Source organism: Symsagittifera roscoffensis, chromosome 9 (genome assembly GCF_963678635.1).
Source record: "Symsagittifera roscoffensis chromosome 9, txSymRosc1.1, whole genome shotgun sequence".
NCBI classification, from domain to species: Eukaryota; Metazoa; Xenacoelomorpha; order Acoela; family Convolutidae; genus Symsagittifera; species Symsagittifera roscoffensis.
Window position 1 is genome coordinate 17,939,180 of NC_087070.1, and position 19,751 is coordinate 17,958,930.

A 19,751-nucleotide genomic window follows, 5' to 3' on the forward strand; every position below is an offset into this window, starting at 1 on the left:
TTTTTATGATTATCACTTCCTTTTCTAAAAACTTCCAAGGATTTTGTAGTAGTAGTAGTAGTACAAGACTTAATTGCACTAAAAGGCACTAAATAACAAGACATCATTTACAGAAATATCGGTTTACATTTTTATCATAGTCCACTTTAACAAACTTCACAAAGCATTTGTTTAACAGTCGGGAAAAGGAAGCATGGGTGTCAAGCAGGAAATTGGAGTAACGTACTGCTCTTGGAATGAAGATTTTATCGGTATGTCGTTTCTTTGCGAGTGGCTCCTGAAACAGCATCTTCTCGTAGTTTCTCAAGGCATATCGTGTTTGGGGTTTCATAGATATTTAATCCCAGATAGGACAATCTATTTGGCCTGAGATGATTTTGTTGAACAGTAGTAGGTCTTTAAACTGAAAGATCACACTTGACAAGTCTGTCCTTATAAGATTGCAAAGAGCAAATCCACTTTGTACACCGCCTTTGAACCGTTTCAAGAGCAACAATATCGGACTCGGAAGGGAACCAAACTTCACATGCATATAAAAAGGACGATAAAATATAGGATCTGAACAAGTTCGTTGTAGTGGCTAAAGCGAGAAAGGCAAACTGCGTTTGAGAGCAAAAAACGTACTGTAAAAAAGTCCCAATCGATTTTTGATGTGATGGCTGAATTTTAGATCAAAAGACAGGGTAACACCGAGATTTTGACTGGAATACAAGACGAAGGGACTCCTGACTGTAACCTCGGTTACTATGATACTTTTGACCTTCTGATTTTTATTTTAAAAAAAGAAGAGAGAAAAGTATATGTTTCAGGAATCTCTTTTTACAACGATCGATTTGAACTACCGTAGGTGCGAGTTATGCGCTAGTTTTCTTAAACTTTTTTTTTTAATCCTAACGATGCACAAATGTTGCAAAAACGTTTGAATTCACAATTTTAATATCTCATTTAAAATTATTGCTTCGAGCACTTCGCTCTTAACTTTTCGGGTCATAACGGAAATAACGCCCTTAATAGATAATTTCGACGTATCGTACGCTTCTTTTTAGACAAAACCGAAATATGCTCCGGTCGAATGGTCCAGACTGGCATAAACGAAGCTCGGAAACTTTGTTATCCGAGTTCGTTGACTTGGTGTGTTTTCGAGTGCAATTTTTTCGCTGCAGTTGTATGTTTCCATTGAAATAATTGTACACATGTTTTTTTTTCAGATGAAAAAAAAAGAATTATGATGCGAAGATCTTGGCGTATGGTTCGCTAATGCGACGATGTAATTTTTGACACATATCGTTTGAAAGGTTGACCCTGATTTTGATGATTGAAACCTAAATTTGAAAATGGACTCTAATTCTGCCAGTCAGTTGGCGACTGTTGAATCGTTCTGCGCAGCTTTTTATGAGTCGTCAACTGAGCTGGAACGTAGAAAGGCGGAAGAAATGCTGAAAGAATTCTTTGAAAATGAGCAGCACGCCCTCTCACGATGTCATATGGTGATGGAAAATTCAGGACTGCATTATGCACAGCTGTTAAGCGCAAATGCGTTGGCTAAGCTGGTCAGCAGACCAACAAACCAATTACCTTTAGATCAAAGAATATGGTTACGCAATTTCGTCCTTAGCAACACCTACACTAGATGTAAAATGCCAGTTTGGGTAACCAAATCATACACCCAATTATTTGCAAAATTAACCAAATTTAATTGGAATGAGCAGCAAAACGACAAGTTTGTATTTAGAAATGTAATTGACGATGTGAAAATGTTTATAAGCGGAGATTTGACGCAATGTGTTTTGGGAATTGAAATTTTGACATCGCTAGTCGAAGAGATGAATCATTATGAACCTTCACGAAGGCTTAACGAGCACAGAAAAATAACAAATTCCTTCCGAGATACTTGTTTGATGGAGATTTTCACCCTTTCACGGGATTTTTTGAGAGAAGCTGTTGAGGGGGGATTAAACCCAAGTGATGACCAACAGTGTCAATTGATGGAGAAGTTAGTAAAATTGAGCTATAGCTGCTTGTCTTTCGATTTCACGGGAAACTCTCTTGATGACGCTACAGACGAAATGTGCACAGTGCAAATTCCTGGATCTTGGAGGGAACTGTTTGTTAATTTCAAAACAATGAATTTGTTTCTTGAACTCTATCAAAGACTGCCAGCAAAAAATTGTGCTACAGTGGTTGCCTGTCTTGCCCAAATGGCAGCCATTCGAAGATCTCTCTTTACAAATAATGAGCGCACCGAGTACTTTCACAATTTACTGGGAGGTGTAAAAACCATGCTAGAAAATATCAACCACCTTTCAGATTCCGATACGTATCACGAATTCTGTAAATTACTTGCCAGACTTCGTGCTATTTATCAATTAACTGAGTTCGTTAAAGCACCTTGCTGGTCTGATTTCATCCGTCTGTTGGCACAGTTCACTGTGAATAGTTTACAATACGTTGAATGCCCTACGAATAGCTTGCACTATGTATTGAGTACATGGCACAAACTAGTGGCTTCAGTTCCCTACATGAGGTCTAACGAGCCTCACCATCTTGATAAATATGCCCCTGAAGTGGCCGTGGCCTATATAACGACAAGACTAGATCAAGTGCCTATGATGATGGGAGACAACTTTGGCGGAAGTGCTTTGAGTGACCAGAGCAGTTTGCAGCAGCAATTGGAGCAGATTGCCATTGTGGCCAGATGCTCCTACAAGAAGGTAAATTCAATATCGTAATTGTCTTATGGTACTCTATAATTTCAGCGGATTATGATTACAAAAAGAGCGTATGAACTGTTTAAGACTCGGTGAACATTAGTTCAGACTCTTGTATAGGTCGCGATGATTTTTTTTCAGGAAAAGTCTTAAACTTTGTTCAGGCTCTAATTTAGTTTTTCGCGGTTTGACTTTTGATTTATTTTTAAGTTCAGTTCATTTCCTTGTTCAAAAGAGGAAGTTGAGATTTTTTCAAAAAACAAGTCAGTATGTGTTTTCTGTTTTTAATTGCGTTCATTGACTCTTTTCCAATTGTCTGTTGGCTATGTTCATCAAAATACTGCAATATTTTTTTGTGGATGCGCGTGAGAATACTTCTCGGAGTTGGGGTGCAGTGAACGTTTTTCCGTGCTCTGTAAGAACTGTCGAGTGAGGAAAGCTTTGAGTAAAAAAATGGTAGTTAAACATACAACTCATAATCACGACTGACTAATTGAGTTACTTCTTATCGTGTTTTTTTCCATCCACAGTGCATGTGTAAATAATTGTAATAACTTTGGATCTTATTTAGGTAGCTGATGTAATCATTGGGCTGTACGGACAAACCAGCGAGGCTTACAGTCAGTGTCCCGACCTGAGCAGTCTTCGAATAGTTCAGTACAAACTTTGCTGGTTGGTTCATATCATCGGAGCGGTTGTGGGTGCACGGGTATCTTCAAATACCCAGGAGGACAGCGAGGCCTCGGATGCGGAACTGGTGTCAAGTGTACTGATGTTAGTCCGACATCTGGATTCGCAGCCAGGAGAGAAAATGCTCGACCAGCTGGAACTGGCTATCATGTTTTTTCTGGACAATTTCAGAAGGGTGTACATCGGCGAGCAGATGCAAAAAGTATTTGAGTGGTGTCCGTTCAACTGCTAAAGTGTGTCTAGTAAACCCTTATGATCCAAAGTTGAATGCCCTTTTGGCTCCATGTCCAGGGAATCATAATGCAACGCTACAATTTTTTTGCTTAAAACTAGCGACTTCCCTGCCGAGCCTTGGGATGCTCTTTTTCCTCCCCCCCCCTCCCCCCACCTCACACGAGCATCAATTTTATATTAGTCTGCATGTCGATTTTCATGGAAATCAGATAAAGTGAACAGTAATTTTAATTATAAAAATTTTCAGTTTGGGGGGGGGGAAGGAAAAAGAGCCTTTTGGGAGAGCTCTGTAAATCAATTTCGACCTTAAAAAAAGGCCGACAAAGTTTTACGAAAATCCCCCTCCCTTCTTGAGAAAATCCTAGATCCGCCCCTAGTTTTACGTTCATTTTTTAGCATTCTGTTTATGCCGGTTGAGCAGTGGTTTTTTGCATTTTTTCTTTTAGAAATTTGAATTTTTTAATCGGGCGGAAGTATTAATTTTGCAGTTGGTCTAAGTTTTCTAAGAAACGGACATCACCAAGGTGTCGCATGTGTACCACGCGCTCTCGGAGGTACTCGGATTGAAAGACGAGGCAATGCTCCTGGAACTAATTGTGAACAAACTGCTGAGCAACCTTAAACTGTGGGCGGGCAACAGTCGAATTCTATCCCAGACGCTTCAACTGTTGAGTGATCTTTCGTTGACCTATAGTGGCTTGAGGAAGTTATCGAAACTAGAACCGGTTCAGAATTTGTTGCGACATCATTCGAGCGACGCGCTGCCTTTTTTGAGTTTGGAAAACCAAGTGATGCAAGAGCAAGACTTGAAATACAGAACCAATTTCTATACTTCTCTCACTAGACTTTTACTAGTTGATTTAGGTTAGTATATTGTTTCCTTAAAGAATATTTATAAGTATTACTGGACAATCTAAGTATATTATACATTCTTTTAGAGTGAAGACATCTGGTTTTTCCAGCTTTATTGAGAGCCCGAGCAAATACGCTGCTGCTGCTTTGACGGGTGTTTCGAAATAACTTGACCGTAGAATTAAGCTCAAAATAACCTCATATGCCTAGCAAGAATAGTTGTTTGCTGTTTCAGGAGATGACGATGACAGATTCGTTGAGTTCCTTTCTCCCCTCACTGTAGCTCTGGACTCCTTAGGCCAGCAAATGCTGAGTACAAATGGAGCAGTGCCCCCCTCGCCCATTTGGAGAAGGGTTTTCATAGGAGTTTGCAGGGACTTGAGGGGGATTGTATTTGCTCTCAATACCAAGAACTACTTCAACATGTTCTTCGAGTGGTTTTATCCGAGGTCAGTCCATATTACCAGGAAGTTCAAAATTTTATCAATCCAATCAGACATACCCAACTGCAACAAAAAGTAGATGAGAGCTATCGTATCATTTACGAACTATTGTTCAGAAGTAGCAATTAAAGCATTGTAACCTCTGACCGATTCTTTGAATAGTCAAATAGTGTCGCATCTTTATGCATAGTCAGTTAGTGCTGCTGATCAGTTAATGAATTAGCGCTGTTCGTCCAGAGATTAGCGTATCTTCGTCTCTGGCAAAGTTCAGTCCCACTTTGAAATACTGTTTCTAATTTTCAGGTATTGCGCTTTGTTCCATAAGGCAATAGAACTGTGGCACAACGAGCCAACAGTTAGCAGCCCAGTTTTGAAACTCTACTGCGAGTTGGTCCAGAACAGATTCCAGCGCCTCTTGTTCGAGACCTCCCCTTTGGGAATCCTGCTTTTCAGAGAGTGCAGTGAACTCCTGGTGAAGTACGGAGAGAGGTTGTTGTCCACAGAGGCGCAGATTCCGAAAGACAAGGAGTATCAGCTGAAGTTGAAGGGAATAGCCACTTCTTTTCACATACTGAAAAACGCTCTCTCAGGTAAACTTCGACTATAAAATGTGAATTGGCATTATTATAAACATTAAATGCTTAGACTCGATATGATAATCATCTTGAAGTTTTCTTAATGAAAAAACGTTGTATCCCTTTTATTGATATTTGCCCAAAATTGGCCCCGAACTTGTGATGAATCTCAATTTCTTCGCCAAAGTTTGTGAAAGGGAATTACATGGAATCTGATCAATAATAACTAATTAAATATGTCTCAGATCATAGTAACAAGGTTTCGTTCTTCCATTAACAGGTGGATTTATCAACTTCGCCATCTTTGGACTCTATGGAGACAAGGCTCTGCAGAACAGTCTAGACATGTTTGTCAGTATGCTGCTCTCAATGTCCAACCCCCACTCATGCTCAGCTGCCGGGGGAGGAGGGGGAGGGACTGTGTCAGTGCCAGGACAGTTTATGTTCCTTCAGTATCCAAAGTTGTCTGTGGCATACTACAACTTGCTGGAGGTGCTCACAGGTTAGCCAATCTGAATTTTTTCTTGGAACAATTAAAATGACCTCGCAACGCTCGGTCGGAACAAATATTGCAACAAAAGAGCTCTTAAACATGCATCTGTCAATGAGGATTTCAGACGCTTTGCTCATGAGTTTCGAGCCTAATCGTAAAAAAATTGTTGGGAAAGTTTTCAGAGTTAATTTGCTGAGAAAATGAGATTTCTAATTACCAGAATAGCTATGATTTAAAACGTGCAAAATTCGACTTTTTTCGAGATGAGATCGTTTTAATCAGTATTTATGAAAATTTCAATGTAAGCTTCTTATTTCTAGGCGACCACGTGCACTTTGTTGCGAGTGTTGACCTTGAGGTGTTGGTGTTGATCATGCAGACTATAGCAGAGGGTCTAGTGTCTGTGGACTGTACCATCAGCACCTCCTGCTGTTGCTCACTAGATCAACTCATCTCATTCCTATTCCGCAAACTCAGTCGCACCAAGAAGAGAGCAGCCAACCAGTCTCTGCAGATGAACTTGAACAATAGTCTGGAACCCCCTGTGGCAACTCACTTTTTACAGGTAGACAAACGCTCAAAATTAATCGCGCGTTATAAAAGAATGACAAAAATTGAAGATGTCGTAAGCAAGGCGACCGTGTAAAAATCATCATATGAAGGGATGCTATCTTAATAAAAAATGAATCGTTCAGAGCATTTTTGTTCAGCTGCGGCAAGTGACATATCTGGATTAGCTCCGCTCGCCCAGACTGACTCCAAAATGTTGCCAGCCACATAAAATTTTTGATATGATAGTCTTTTTGTTAGTTATGTGAATATTGCTCTCAGGTGGTACAGGCAGCCAAGGCAACAATTGATTGCTTTTTCTTAGATTTGTGTCCTCAATTTTTTTTTACACCGATTCAACATAGTACATATAAGAGTTGCAGTTTGAACTTTATATTCTCTTGGCGATATTTCTGTTTCGTTTTGGTAACTGCAGCATATTGCCGTTGCTCTGAAATGAATGAAATAGGTTCGACATTGGCGGAGATTTTTCCAATTCAATCAGTATTTCTAGAAAAAGTATTGTGCGTTGGTTTTAGGTAACAGATACTCACGGAGAGCTATTTGACCAGATGCTTTGCAACATGCTAAACACTGTCCTATACGAGGACCTGCGAAACCAGTGGTCTCTATCCAGACCTCTTCTCGGTCTAATCCTTCTTCGGGTTTCCACTTTCGAGAGATTCCGGATGGAACAGATCCAGTCTTACAGCAGCGACCAGAAACGAGCTTCAGGAGTTCAAGCAGCCTTTTCCAGTTTAATGGAAGGAGTTGAAAACAATCTGTCGAATAAAAATAAAGACAAGTTTACTCAGAATGTGGCAGTGTTTAGAAGAGATATCGGCGAAGCGTTGAGGACAACCCAGAATCAAAGTCAGGGTGAAAGTGTTTCTGTGACTCACAGCGCGGGTGATGACATGATATGAAAATGCCGAATAATTTTTAGACCGAGGCGCTTGTTTGCTTGAATGATAAACTGAACTGAATGAATTTAAACTGGATGCCACGTTTTTGGCAATTTGAGATTCTGTGAAGTCCATTTGCTTTCGAAGGAATTTGAAGTTGTTGATATAACTGGAAAGCGTGATTCAACGGATAAATTAACATCATTGAGGCAATCGAACAAAAATTTTTGCGGATTTGATATCGGCATACTACAGAAAGAGTTGGATTGAATTGTTGCCGTACCCTCCTCGCTTTGTGGTGCTATTTTGATACGTGATAGCGAGGTTTTCTGCTTTTTAGTCTCTTCGGCAACAGCATCTTGGTGTGAATTAATTGCAAACTGATAGCTGAAATTTATTGCTTCTTCATCTTCTGAAGATTTCAAACAATCAGGCTTTAAAGAATAAGCTCTGGCAATAATGTACTGAGTAATTTGAAATGAGCCAATAATTTGCCAGATGAAATCGGTGTTAAACAGAAGCAATAAATTGGGCAAATGTCAGAATACTGTTAGTTCATATCAATTGAGTTGAATTATTGGTCCAGTTCTCAAATTGTGTGGTCAATTGATTGTTTGATTTTTTCAAGCTTATTATTATTTCTTCAAGCGAATTTCGTATTTAATTTACTCACTATACTTGGCAATATATCAATTTCTCGCGTCTCATCATCAAGGCTTGGTTTAATCCCTTGGCAAACTGTTTTTAACGGCACAAGTTGCTGGAAGTAATTAAATAGATCTAGTTGCATTAAATCATTAGTTTTTTCCTTAAATTTCCTTGTCTCCTGTTTTTTCAACCCATCGAGAGTTTATTGCTGTCGCGATGTTTATCACAAATATCATGCCAAAGAATGAACAACAAACATGACAGAGAATGGAAAGAGATAATATATTCGAGCCATTTTGTCGTGACTCGCTCTCTATGAAAACTTTTTGATTAAATTTTTTTTTGATTTGAGAGATTTTAACTTTTCTGGTTTCAATGAAAGAAGAGAGTTTTTACTTATTTGGGTTGTTTTATTTTTGTTCACTTTTGATTCAGAAAAAAGTCGGAGTGTGTTCACCCTGAGGTTCTTATTGTAACGTCTCGACTTCTGATCTAGTTGTCTCCTTCTGGGTTACTCAAATTGAGCATGTTAATCCTGACAGATTCTTGAAAAAGAAAGAGTTATGAGATCATTGCACTTGCTTTGTTATTGAACCCTAACGTTTGCCATGTTCCTTCCCCTTGGCTTGGAGTTAACGCGGTTGTTTTTGCGCCCTAAAGTCTGGGGTTTGACTCCCGACAGGACCTTGTTTTTTTCAGTATGGTTAAATTGAACTGCCAGAATTTTATTTGTCTGCTCAAATTTTGTCGGCTTAGGTGCTACATCACGTACTTCTCTTGTGTTGTAAGCAAGTATGTTGGTATTGTAGTTTCAGGTAAAATCATTTTTTTTCGGCTTAACTGTTTGCTCAAAGATGGTCGGCTTCGTTTCCGCTTCGGTATTGTTCTGCTGCTTGTTTAAAAATTAAATGTCTTGTTGATTGATAAAACGAGGTTTTTTGAAAGTGTAAGGGGTTGGGTTTTTGACTTTCTCAAAACTACTCAACTGATTTTGAAAAAATTGCTATAAATGAAAAAACCGCCTACTACCCTGTGTGCCTGCAAAATCCACTATTTTTTTTACATCCCTGTCTACAGCCTTCGAAAAAGTTAGGGAGAATATTTAACCGCTTTTTTGTATTTTTTTTGTTTTCTCAAAAACCACCCGCCCAAATCTAATGTTTTGGTTTCATTGGATAGAACGGGTTGTAGAAAGCTCCCTTGCATAAGCGGCTAAGCCCAAATTTTTGTACACCAAAATTTATGGCCCTCAGAACAGTAAAATTTTTTGAACGGTTTCAGAAATCCAAAAAAAGACATTTCCGAGAATAAAAGCTTTTCGAAAAAAAAATTGGGCGTAGCTGCTAATGCAGACGAGATTCACGCAGTTTTTTCTTTGTATTGAAACCAAGGTTAGTTTGCGACAATAGTCAAAAAGTTTCGAAAAGGTGAATTTGTCTCGGAAAAAAATTGGGAGTGGCCCCTAATGTAGGTGAGCTTCCAGTTATTTCGATAGAAACTAATGTCTCAGTTTTACAGTGTAGTTGACGCCCACAGGAGACCAATTAATTTTGTTTCAAACTTACTGGCCTATTTACACAAGTGAGCGTCGAGTGTTGTATTACGAATCCAGTTTTTCTAACCCAACTCGCAAATAAATTGCTCATTCATTGGATTTTTTATCCGCATTTTTGGTGGCTATTGTTTTGTGAATTGCTAGACAACATGGTACAGATGTGTCGACGTGAGCCTCATGAATTTCTAGGTCTGGGGTTTGAATTAGGCATGGAGCAAAAGTTACAAGATATTCAAGGCTTTTTGTACCTTTCCTTTCTTCTTTACACTTTTTTGCTTTTATAGAGCTTTTTCTGCGGTTTTATTGCTTGTGTATGCTAGGTACAGCATAGCCGCTGTGTTATAAATTTTCCTGCCTTTTTAGAACTCGAGTTTTCTATTTTTGTGAAGTGCTTATTCGTCTCTGTGTAACATTTCCCCAATTGACCGAAAGTTTTTGCTCTAAATAACTCTGCCACCTCAAAATTTAAATTTTATTTTTACTGACTTATTGGGGTTATTTACGCTACTGATTGATGCAGTAAAAAGTTTTTGTAGTTTCGCCATTCGCAGAGTGGAAATGAAATGCGAATATGCTTAGCGTTTTCTCCATTTTAAGTTAGCCCCGTAGGGAAATGAGCTCAGTGCCTTATTAAAGCTCGTAAAAATAATCAGAATATCTATTAGCGAGAACAATTTAGAGAGAATAGACTAAGGGCATGGTATATGCCCGCTCCATGTCTACCTGAATGAAGATTATCAATTTTTTTTCATGCAAAAACCTCGATTTGTCACTTCAAAAATAATAAATGATTGTTTAGAAAAATCAGTTTGTCTTGCAAAAGTTTTAAAACAACAATTTTTTATGTCAACAAATTTTTTCTGGCTTTTTTTTGTTTCGGCTCAATGAGCGGGTTAGATGCTGAGCTTGCTTTCATTAATGGCTGAGCATGAGCTGGCTACATTACTTTTAAAGGTTATTTAAGAATTGATTGTATAGTAATGTTGAAAAAAAAACTTTCGAAAAATCAATCAGGATGATCACGATTTTATTGAGACATTTGATCGAACCAAATATGAAAAGTTAGCAGATTGATGTCATACTGGTAAAATCAAAAAAATAGTCTGGAAAAAGTTAGCCTCAACAGAACTGCGTCGTATCTTTTAGATCTTCTTTGATACGACTCCTAGATCAATTTTCGGCTTCCCTTGACCTTTTTCCTTATACCCCAATTTATGATTTTTTTTGCAAATGATTTTGTTTTGCTCATAATTTCCTATTGTCATAAACATAATCATGCGGGCTAATTAGGCGAAAGCAAACATATTTGGTCTTCTTACTTAGCCTTGTATCCCCCCATGATTATATGAGGTGAGCTTCAGCAAACTCTTAATCCGATCGTCACTGATTTTTGCATGTGCAAAAGCAAGCGCCTTGGGCGGTCATGCTGATGATGTCAAAATGACACTCTCTTCGCTTAGACTATTTTGAATTGTTGAAAAATTTGGTCAAGATTTTGCTAGTGTTGTTTTCAATTTGTTGCGCATTTCGTTTGTTTTAAACAATACGTTTGATTCAGTACCAATTTATCGATGATACTGAGGTAACGACGTATCGCAAGTGATGAGAAGTTCGGCTTCGCCTCTGTGTTGAATAGGCATCATCAATTTAACGAGTAGACATCTGTGAACAATCATTTTTGAGCATGCTTGCTGTTAAGTTCTGAATATTGGAGATTCTTCTATATGTTATGGACTGAGTTGGGATGGATGTCTAACTCAGAGTAATTTCAGATAAGGTACACCGTCTGCTCGTCACGCTATCTTATTTTCGGCCGGATAGATTCGTGCAACTTCTTAGTCTAATACCGATCTTAATCTTACTCTTATATCTCTTAGTCTCAATAGATCTAGAGTATACTGGTTTGTTACGAGTCGGTCTCTTGGAGAAAGCAACTAGGTTGTAAATTAAATTCAAAATGCTCTGGTGCTGAAATCACAAGTAATTTCAGCACTTACAAATAAGTGGGTTGTTAGTTAGATGGAGTGTGATTGGTTAGTCTTTAATATTTTATAGGGATAAAATATCTAATTTATAACCAATAATAATATATAGTTTGGATCAGATTCCAGGACGCCAATTTTGTACAAAATATGGTTTGTTAAATTTATTTTTCTTTTCGGCGGAAGTGGCGTTGCTTTGCATTACCGGCATGCTTACTGCATATGTTTTCGTTTTGAGGGTGAAGGTAGACTTTTTTGATCCATGCGTGGGGATGTTTAAAAGTAGTGTGTTTTCATTTTCAACTTCAAATTGCTAAATGGATTTCGATTTTTCAACGTCGTTTTAAGTTTTATCGGCCTTGCTGCTGCGCCATGTGATTCGATGTTTTGATAAGCTATGGATATTATGGTTGAGGTACTGTTTAATTGAAATTTATTTTTCCCATAATTAACTTTGTTTGCTCAATAAAAAATTACCTAAAAAGTGAGGTCACTAAAAACGTGAATGACTTCCAGTTTCAAAAATGGACTATTATCTGAATTCCCAGCAGAATAGAAAAATACTTATTGATCCAGCTTTCTCTAGATTTAATAACTCTGAGGGAAGTAAATTCTTCTGTTCTGCGTAAATGAGAAAAGAGGGAAGTAAATTCTTCTGTTCTACGTAAATGAGAAAATGATCAAAAAAAACCCTGACTTCGTCTTTTTTCTTTTTTTTTGGTTTTGTTCCGTTTTAAAGCTTCATTTGGCCTCAGGGTTTCGGCTTATATTTTATCGTATTAGTTACTTCGATTTTTGTCGCTTCAAAAATTTAAAATGATTGTTTAGAAAAATCACTTAGTTTGTTGCTCAAAATTAGAAATGGCATTTTTACTTTGATGGCATATTTAAGTTTAATGGAGGCATGCTATTTATTGGCTGCCGCCTAGGTGCTATATGTATATTGCTGCAAGCTTGTTTTCATTGTGATTTGATCTTTGCATAATTTCGGCTTTTTTGGAATCGGTTCTAATTCTGTCGGAGTTTTTTCCTGCTTTTGTCTTTCGGCATTTTTTGTCATCATTTTTCCTGATTTAATTAAATCTAAAAGATCAAACTCTACCTCACCGGTCAACTTAAAAAGTGAAAATAAGATAAGTTTTTTTTTCGTGGAAATTATTTGTCATAACACTTATTTTTATTAGTTTCACAAAAGTAATGCCGCTCAAAACCTTCTGAAAAAGTTGCTGAGTTACCACGAATCAATAATTGAGTTCATTAATTTTTACTCTTTTTTCGTATGTTTTTTCGAATTTTTTTCGTGAACCTTTTTTTGGTAGTTTATTCATTGCTTACTAATCTATATTGTGTAAAGGCCGCTAAATTTGTTAACCGGTAGACTAGGCGGTCAAATTTAGCAAATTTGCAAATTTAGAGCTATAGTTGAACTTAAACGAAAGTCGATCTATGAATATGCTACGTAACGCGCTGTCCACTTTAGGCTGACAAGTGTTATCAGAACGGGCACTAAACAAATAGCTGTGTTAATCAATGAACTTGAACCACGTGATTTTTCGAAAAAAGTCAAAAAAAATTTGAAACCAATGTTAATGTGTCAATAACCGTAGTGAAGGCACATTTATTGGTCTTGCTAATTTTTTAATGGATCATTCTTTCCTGATTTTTTTAAGAATGTTTTCGGTATGTAGAAGACTATGAGTTTTTACACAGGCAAAACTTGTGTTTTAGTATTAACTATCTTTTTTTCCAACGTAAGATCAATTCATTTTGAGCAATAGCCGGCTAATAAGTACAGCCAATGCGGAGGTTATTAACAAAGAATATTATATTACAAATAATGGATCTGTAGTGTAGAGGAGACCCGCAACAAAATAAGAGGGTTTGAACCTGGGCAGGGTCGGAGTTTTTTTTAATGAAATTTTTTGTATACTTGCTACAATGCGTCCGCTCTATAAATTGAGGCATGCTAGTTGGTAATTTTTTTTTTCATTTGACTGGTACTGCTAATGCGTCATTCTTGGCTTGCGTCACTTAGCAATTATGTAGACTCATAATTGGCGTGCGTCACTTAAGAAATTTTGTAGACTCAAAGTTTTACTCATTCATTTTTCCCAGTAGCGTTATCGATCATATTTTTGCTTGTGTGCGAAGAGCAACTTCGCCTCTGTGTAAAATAAGCTATTGATAATTGGCTCTTAATGCTTTCCTTAATTCTAAAAAATAGATGTTTTATGCTGCATGCACCTCAAAGAGTTTTCTATGTTAAATTTCTACGCGCCCTGCATCTTCTTGTATCAAATGATCTATTAGTACTTCTTCTGATTGCCTCGTTTTTTAAGATTAAATGTAGAAGATGAATAACAGCAGTGGGGATGCGGGGCCTAGTCAAACCCAAGGTCAATCTATGGACCAACTAGGTGGCCAACAGATGAAGCAGCAGCAACAACAGCAGCAAAGGGAAGCATACGAAGAAGCTAAACAGACCTTATTGCACAATGCTCTAGACCAGAATGCTTTGGCTAGGTATATTTGATTGTTCCGACCATTGAAAATGGAGAGAAACCTTATATTTGGGTGTTTTAGTTTTTTTTCTTTGCTTTCCAAGCAAAATCAGGTACCACGAATAATCATCGGACTGGGTTAAGTAATATATCATATTAAAGCCCTTTCAGTCGTGATTCGAACTACATTAAAAAATGCCCAAAAATATTTTGTAGTGTCGAGAAAAACTGTTTTTAAATTTTTGACTTTTTGTCTTGATTTGAGCTTGCGTTAGCTTATTTTAAAGGCTGAAAAGCTTACAATAGCTTAATTTAGGCCGTAAAAATTTAGTTATACGAGAGAAAAAGTAGTTGTTTTTTGCATTTAAGTGCTTTTTTGGAATCAAAAATCTTTTTTGACTTTTTTATTTTTTCTAGTCATTTTTCTACAAAAATTGTTTTCCAATTTGCATATTTTACTCTGACTGTCGAATATGCCTAAGCTCCAGTTTTTGTTCAGATCCTTTAAACCCACCACGCCGAAAAAACGAAAATTTGAGAAAAAAATTGTATTATTAGATTATGGTCGGAACATTCTGTGCTACTTGCACAGAAATCGGCTGTCCCTGTTTTCATATGTAGTTACAAATAATGTTATGTACGCTGGCAATTTTTTTTTATTATCAAGTTTCAAAATTTTTTACCGTAATATTTGGCAATGTGCGAAGATTATAGCCTCCCCAGTTTACTAGCTTTTTAGACTCGCGAAATTTAATTTGAGTGCAGTTTTAAATACAGCTAAATCCGGAGACAATTTATTGTTGCCAGCTACTATTAGTGGAGTGGTCGATTGATCGAACGCTCGTCGATCAATTTGGTTTAACCTACTTGGATTCACCATTTTCTTCATTTAGGTACAACAGTCTTCTATTAACGAAACCAGAGTACGCACAGAAGCTAGAACCCTTCATTCTTAGAGCAGGCCAGTCAGGCCAGCAGATAAGTGACGATCAGTTCAAACAACTGCTTCAGCAATTTAGTCAACAGGCCAAACCGAAGAGTTCAAAGGTCAATTTCCAGAGAAGGAGAGTAGACTCAGATGACGATGATGATGATTTCTAGAAAGGGATGCGTAAAAATTAAATTGCCTCATTTACTTACCACTCTTATCTGTTTTGACTGTGTTTTGTACATAGAATTGAGATCCAACTTGATTAATTTCATATCTAATCAATTGATCATTGAGCTGGAATTTTAATGAGTTTGAACTGCGTGAGACACTTCGCTACCCTAGCGGTAATTGCACATGTTAGCGATAAAACAGGAAGCCGTTTTTTCTCGCCGTGAAGTTCCAATTGGCTGAGTTGGCTCATTGAAAAGTTTCAGGGCTCTTTTCCAGTTACCCAACCCCCTCGTCAAATTACAAAATAAAGCTGTTCAAAAATTGTTAACACAGCATTTTGCATGTGTTCACGCTGACACATTTCGACGCAGTTTATAATATGAATAGCCATTTTAAATAGACTTTCACTTATTGAATTTCAGAAAAAAAATCAAAGTGTGGTAACTGGAAAAGAGCCAATTTCAGTTGATTTAATATCAATGAAACGTGCTGAATGTACATTTCGTACTCGGAGGTAATGCTTTGTTTCAACTGTGCAATTGCGAGTTGAAAATAAGGATGTAAAAACATCAAATTATAATCACCTTTGATAGTTTCTATATTTACGCTTGCCATTAGCAAGCATTATTTATATATAATTTTTCGGTTCGAACACCGTAGATGTAGAGAACTTTGAAAGTTTTGTTTTTCTGACGCAACTCCAAGTGCCTTAGGAGAAATAGAGAACTTTGAAAGTTTTGTGTTTCCCGCCCAACTCCAGGTGGAAGGGCTGAAAGGGATTTTATACGCCACAGATAATAGATTGAACTGAGAGACCATGGCCGATTGGTTAAGGCGAAAGGCTCTTAAATCGAGGGTCCTGGGTTAATATTTTACTTCGGTCATGCTCGGATGGTTCTTAGTGTTATCCTCCTCCTCAAGTTTGGAACAGCTACGGCAAAATGGATGAAAACCTCCTGCCCAAGGATGAACCTGCAGTGGATTGGGCGGCGTCAAGATAAAAGAGATTGAAGTCTCAAATTAGTTTTTTTAGCTATTTTTACTCTAATTTAGATATAGTCTTCTCTCATGTGGCAGATTTTGACGTAAATCAATTGCCCTTAACGGGGGAAAAAGAGAAGACAGAAATAAACTCATAAAACCAAATTGAGTTTCATTACAAAAGCAAAGCTTGTTTTATAGTATGAACTCTCTTTTTTCCAACCAAAGTCGCAAATGTTGTTGCGACGCAAATATTGTTGCGATAAAATGTGTTTATTTTGAAAGTGTTCATTTTGATCAATAACCAGCTATTAAGTACAGCCAATGCTAAGGATATTAACACAGACTTTTATGACTTTTATAGTACAAATAGCACTTTAGCTTCAAGGTATCATGGATATGTAGCGTAGAGGTAGGGAAGAACCCGCAACAAAACGAGAGGGTTCTAATCTGGGCTGCGTCGGATGTTTTAATGAACTTTTGTTAGTATACTAGCTAATATGCGTCCACGCCATAAATTGAGGCAGTGCAACTTCGCCTCTGTGTTGAAACTATAGTTTTCAATTTTAAATACTTGGAAATTTCATTTCATTTTCGTGTATTTTTCTCTTGATTCTATGATTAAAAAGGATTTCGATGTGTTTTTTCTTATGATGTTTGCAACAGAATTAGAAAAAGTTTTTGTAATTTTTAAAAATTGTATTCATTTTTTTTTCGTTTTTCAAGTCATTTTTGTCTAAAAACAATTTTTCATATAGCGTAATTCACTATGACTGCCGGTTATGCCTAGTTTCTATTTTTTCACACAGAAAAAATGACACTATTTTGAAAAAAAGGATTTAGTGTTTTTTAAGACTAAGGTCGTAACATTCTGTGCTATTTTCACAGTCACCGGCTATCCTTGTTCATAATTGACAGCAGGTGTTTTTTTCAATTAAAAAATGTGAAGCTTGTGTTCTCTTAAGTTATTGTTCCTATCATTGAACATGGGGAGGAGCTTGGTTTTTGGGTGTGCTTTCTTTTTCTTTCTCATTTTTTTGTTTTCCGCTCAAAATCAAGAACCACAAAAAAAATCATCAGAGTGAGTCGAGTGATTTAAATTTTGAAGCCTTGACAGTCGTGATTCAAACGTCATATAAAAATAGTTAGAAGTTTTTGTGTGAAGTTTTTTGAATTTTATTCATAATTCGAGCGAGTCTTTTTCGACGGTGTGTCATTTGCTTGTCAAAGCAAGTTTCTTATGAGATTTACACTTTTTCCCCTCCAACAACTTTTCCTACCAATCTGTAAGTTATTGAGAAATTGCTTTATTAGGGAACCTTAGCAACTTCGAGACCTTTTCACTCTTGGTCTAGAGGTAACGCAGATGCCTTTTTTCCTACGGTCTGTGATCCAATTTCCAGCCAGACCTTGTTTTTTACGTCGTAAAAAATGAAAAGTCGGACTTTCGTTTGTCTGCTTATTTTTTTTCGGCTTAGTTGCCACATCGGGGAATTTCCCCGAGCTGTCAGCAATTTTTCAATCGTAGCTGCGCGTGCTTTTGGCTTACACCTGTAATTTGAAAAGTTATACCCTTCTGTTTTTATGTTTTTGGTTTTCCTTTTTCTTTTTTTTCACTTGAAAGCTTTATTTGGCATAAATGATTTCGTCTTACTTTTATCGGCTGAATTATTTTTTTTCTATGAGCCGCTTCAAAAGCAGACAATGATTGATTTTATTTTTGAAAATTTAGCTAGTTTCTGTTGCATGATTTCAAAGTTTTAAAACTTAATTGCTCAAACATTGTGTTTGGAAAAGGCATTCATTGTGTTCTAATTTTTCCTTATCACACCACGCACAAAAACGAAAAAAAATGGTTTTTATGAATAGGGTCGAAACGTTATGTGCTACTTGCTCAGTTATCGGCTTTCCTTGTTTATAATTGTAAATTACAAATTTAGATTTGTTTTCAGGTCTTTTAGACAGAATTTGCATCCATTTGAAATTGTATTTAAAAAACAAGTTTAGCTCCTTTTTGGGAGCTTAAGCGCACTAAAACATAGTATTACGCTTCGTATTGTTTTCGAATTTCGAAGAACTTCAAAGCTGTAAATTTTTTCTTTGAAATCTGAATGTTGATTTTTTTTGTTTCCTTGCGTGCATTGACTTTTTTCAACTGTCTGTTGGCTGCGTTTTAATGTTATAACTTGATCATGCCCGACCCACCGCCGGTCATTCAAAAAATACCGTTAGTAGAAAACATAGAAACCATAATTCAGATTTAAAAAAATCGGCTCATTCCCTCGAAGTTTCTTAAACATAATTACTGTGTCCATGAACTTCTATGCGATTTGCGCAGCAACAAGTTCTTCTTATATTTTTTTTGCAGTGAGATAACAATCGGTTCGTCTTCGAGTCTGGGGTTTTGATTTTAGGTCCTTTCAGATGCAAACAATGTGTACTCAGTCGCTATGCAGGTATCACAATTTATTGAAAGATGCATTGAATGAAAAAATTAAGATAAGTACATCTGGATAGTAATTTTTCTGAAGTTTTCAGATGATTTGGTTGGTCTTTTTTCTTTATATAAATGGTAACTTAATTTTATTTCAAAGCAAAAAAAAAAGATGATAATATAGTGCCTCGTTTTTCTCAAAACAGAGACAATTTTCTTCGAAATCCAATCACAAAAAATGGTTTTAATATGATTGTACTAAGGATCGCATACTTTTCAATAATGGTTATAATGAGCGAAAAACTAGAGCTTGGTCATTACAACTTTTCTAGAAAAATGATTAGAAAAACAAACAAAAATAAAAAAAAATCTTTTTTTTCCAATATTTGCAGTTTTTCAAATTTCTGACGTTTTTGTTTCTAAAAAGGCGCTAAAACACTCAAAAAAACTAACTTTGGAAACTTTAAACTAAATAAAGCAATTGCAAGCTTTTGAGCTATTAAATTACTAATTGTAAGCCTGCTCGCTCCCTCGAAACTTGATGAAAAATGAAAAATTCAAACCGGTTTTTCTCAAAACTGGGTAAGTTTATTGAAAATTTTTAAAAATCGTTTAAATCACGAATAAAATAACTATAAAATGATATGCTATTCAACTCTCTCCGATGATTTTTGTAGTTGCTGATTTTGCGTGGAAAACAATAAAAAAGAAAAAAAACTACAAAACACCCGAATACAAAGTGCCTCCACATTTTTCAAATGTTCGGAACAACATCAATTCGTGATGTTTCAAAAAAACTTTTCCGTTTTCTAGGTTTTTTACCCTTGCGTTAAGCAAGGGTATTGCAATTGGTTACGAGACTTTTTTTCCCGTAAACAACCTTGGTCACAGATTAGTCAAATGGTAATCAGTTTATTTCATACCCGCTGCTACATACATGGTCAGTCTGCCGCTGTTGTGCTAATTAAGTTTTTTTTAGATTTTCGGCACTGAGGTCTTTGAAATTTTTTTTGTTTTGTGGGATCGTAAAAGTATAGCGCTTTATTAAGTTGTTTTTAGGGTACAATGTTTTTTTCAAAGATTGTTTGTTTAGCGCTTT

General features: G+C 36.6%; 3 protein-coding genes across 3 annotated transcripts in view; 2 read left to right on the forward strand and 1 right to left on the reverse strand.

The window, feature by feature from the left end:
• LOC134853853 (2-oxoglutarate and iron-dependent oxygenase domain-containing protein 2-like) overlaps positions 1-19,751 on the reverse strand; it is a 606,153-nt gene that overhangs the window by 516,135 nt on the left and 70,267 nt on the right. The window lies entirely within an intron of this gene.
• Positions 1,213-8,136, forward strand: LOC134854010 (exportin-7-like). Its single transcript, XM_063870071.1, has 8 exons — positions 1,213-2,711; positions 3,280-3,600; positions 4,157-4,496; positions 4,720-4,933; positions 5,231-5,517; positions 5,783-6,004; positions 6,316-6,560; positions 7,084-8,136. The coding sequence occupies exons 1-8, from the start codon at positions 1,335-1,337 to the stop codon at positions 7,468-7,470; spliced, it is 3,393 nt and encodes a 1,130-aa protein (XP_063726141.1). The 5' UTR covers positions 1,213-1,334; the 3' UTR covers positions 7,471-8,136.
• Positions 13,978-15,366, forward strand: LOC134854561 (programmed cell death protein 5-like). The gene is made up of 2 exons (XM_063870868.1): positions 13,978-14,157; positions 15,029-15,366. The coding sequence occupies exons 1-2, from the start codon at positions 13,988-13,990 to the stop codon at positions 15,234-15,236; spliced, it is 378 nt and encodes a 125-aa protein (XP_063726938.1). The 5' UTR covers positions 13,978-13,987; the 3' UTR covers positions 15,237-15,366.

What these genes read in the sequence shown, in the direction of transcription:
- LOC134854010 (XM_063870071.1), top strand. Translation starts at nt 1,335, where the DNA reads ATGGACTCTAATTCTGCCAGTCAGTTGGCGACTGTTGAATCGTTCTGC. An exon ending in TCGGCGAGCAGATGCAAAAA is followed by an intron (nt 3,601 to 4,156) that starts GTATTTGAGTGG and finishes GACATCACCAAG; the next exon opens with GTGTCGCATGTGTACCACGC. An exon ending in TTCGAGTGGTTTTATCCGAG is followed by an intron (nt 4,934 to 5,230) that starts GTCAGTCCATAT and finishes TCTAATTTTCAG; the next exon opens with GTATTGCGCTTTGTTCCATA.
- LOC134854561 (XM_063870868.1), top strand. Translation starts at nt 13,988, where the DNA reads ATGAATAACAGCAGTGGGGATGCGGGGCCTAGTCAAACCCAAGGTCAA. An exon ending in GACCAGAATGCTTTGGCTAG is followed by an intron (nt 14,158 to 15,028) that starts GTATATTTGATT and finishes TTCTTCATTTAG; the next exon opens with GTACAACAGTCTTCTATTAA.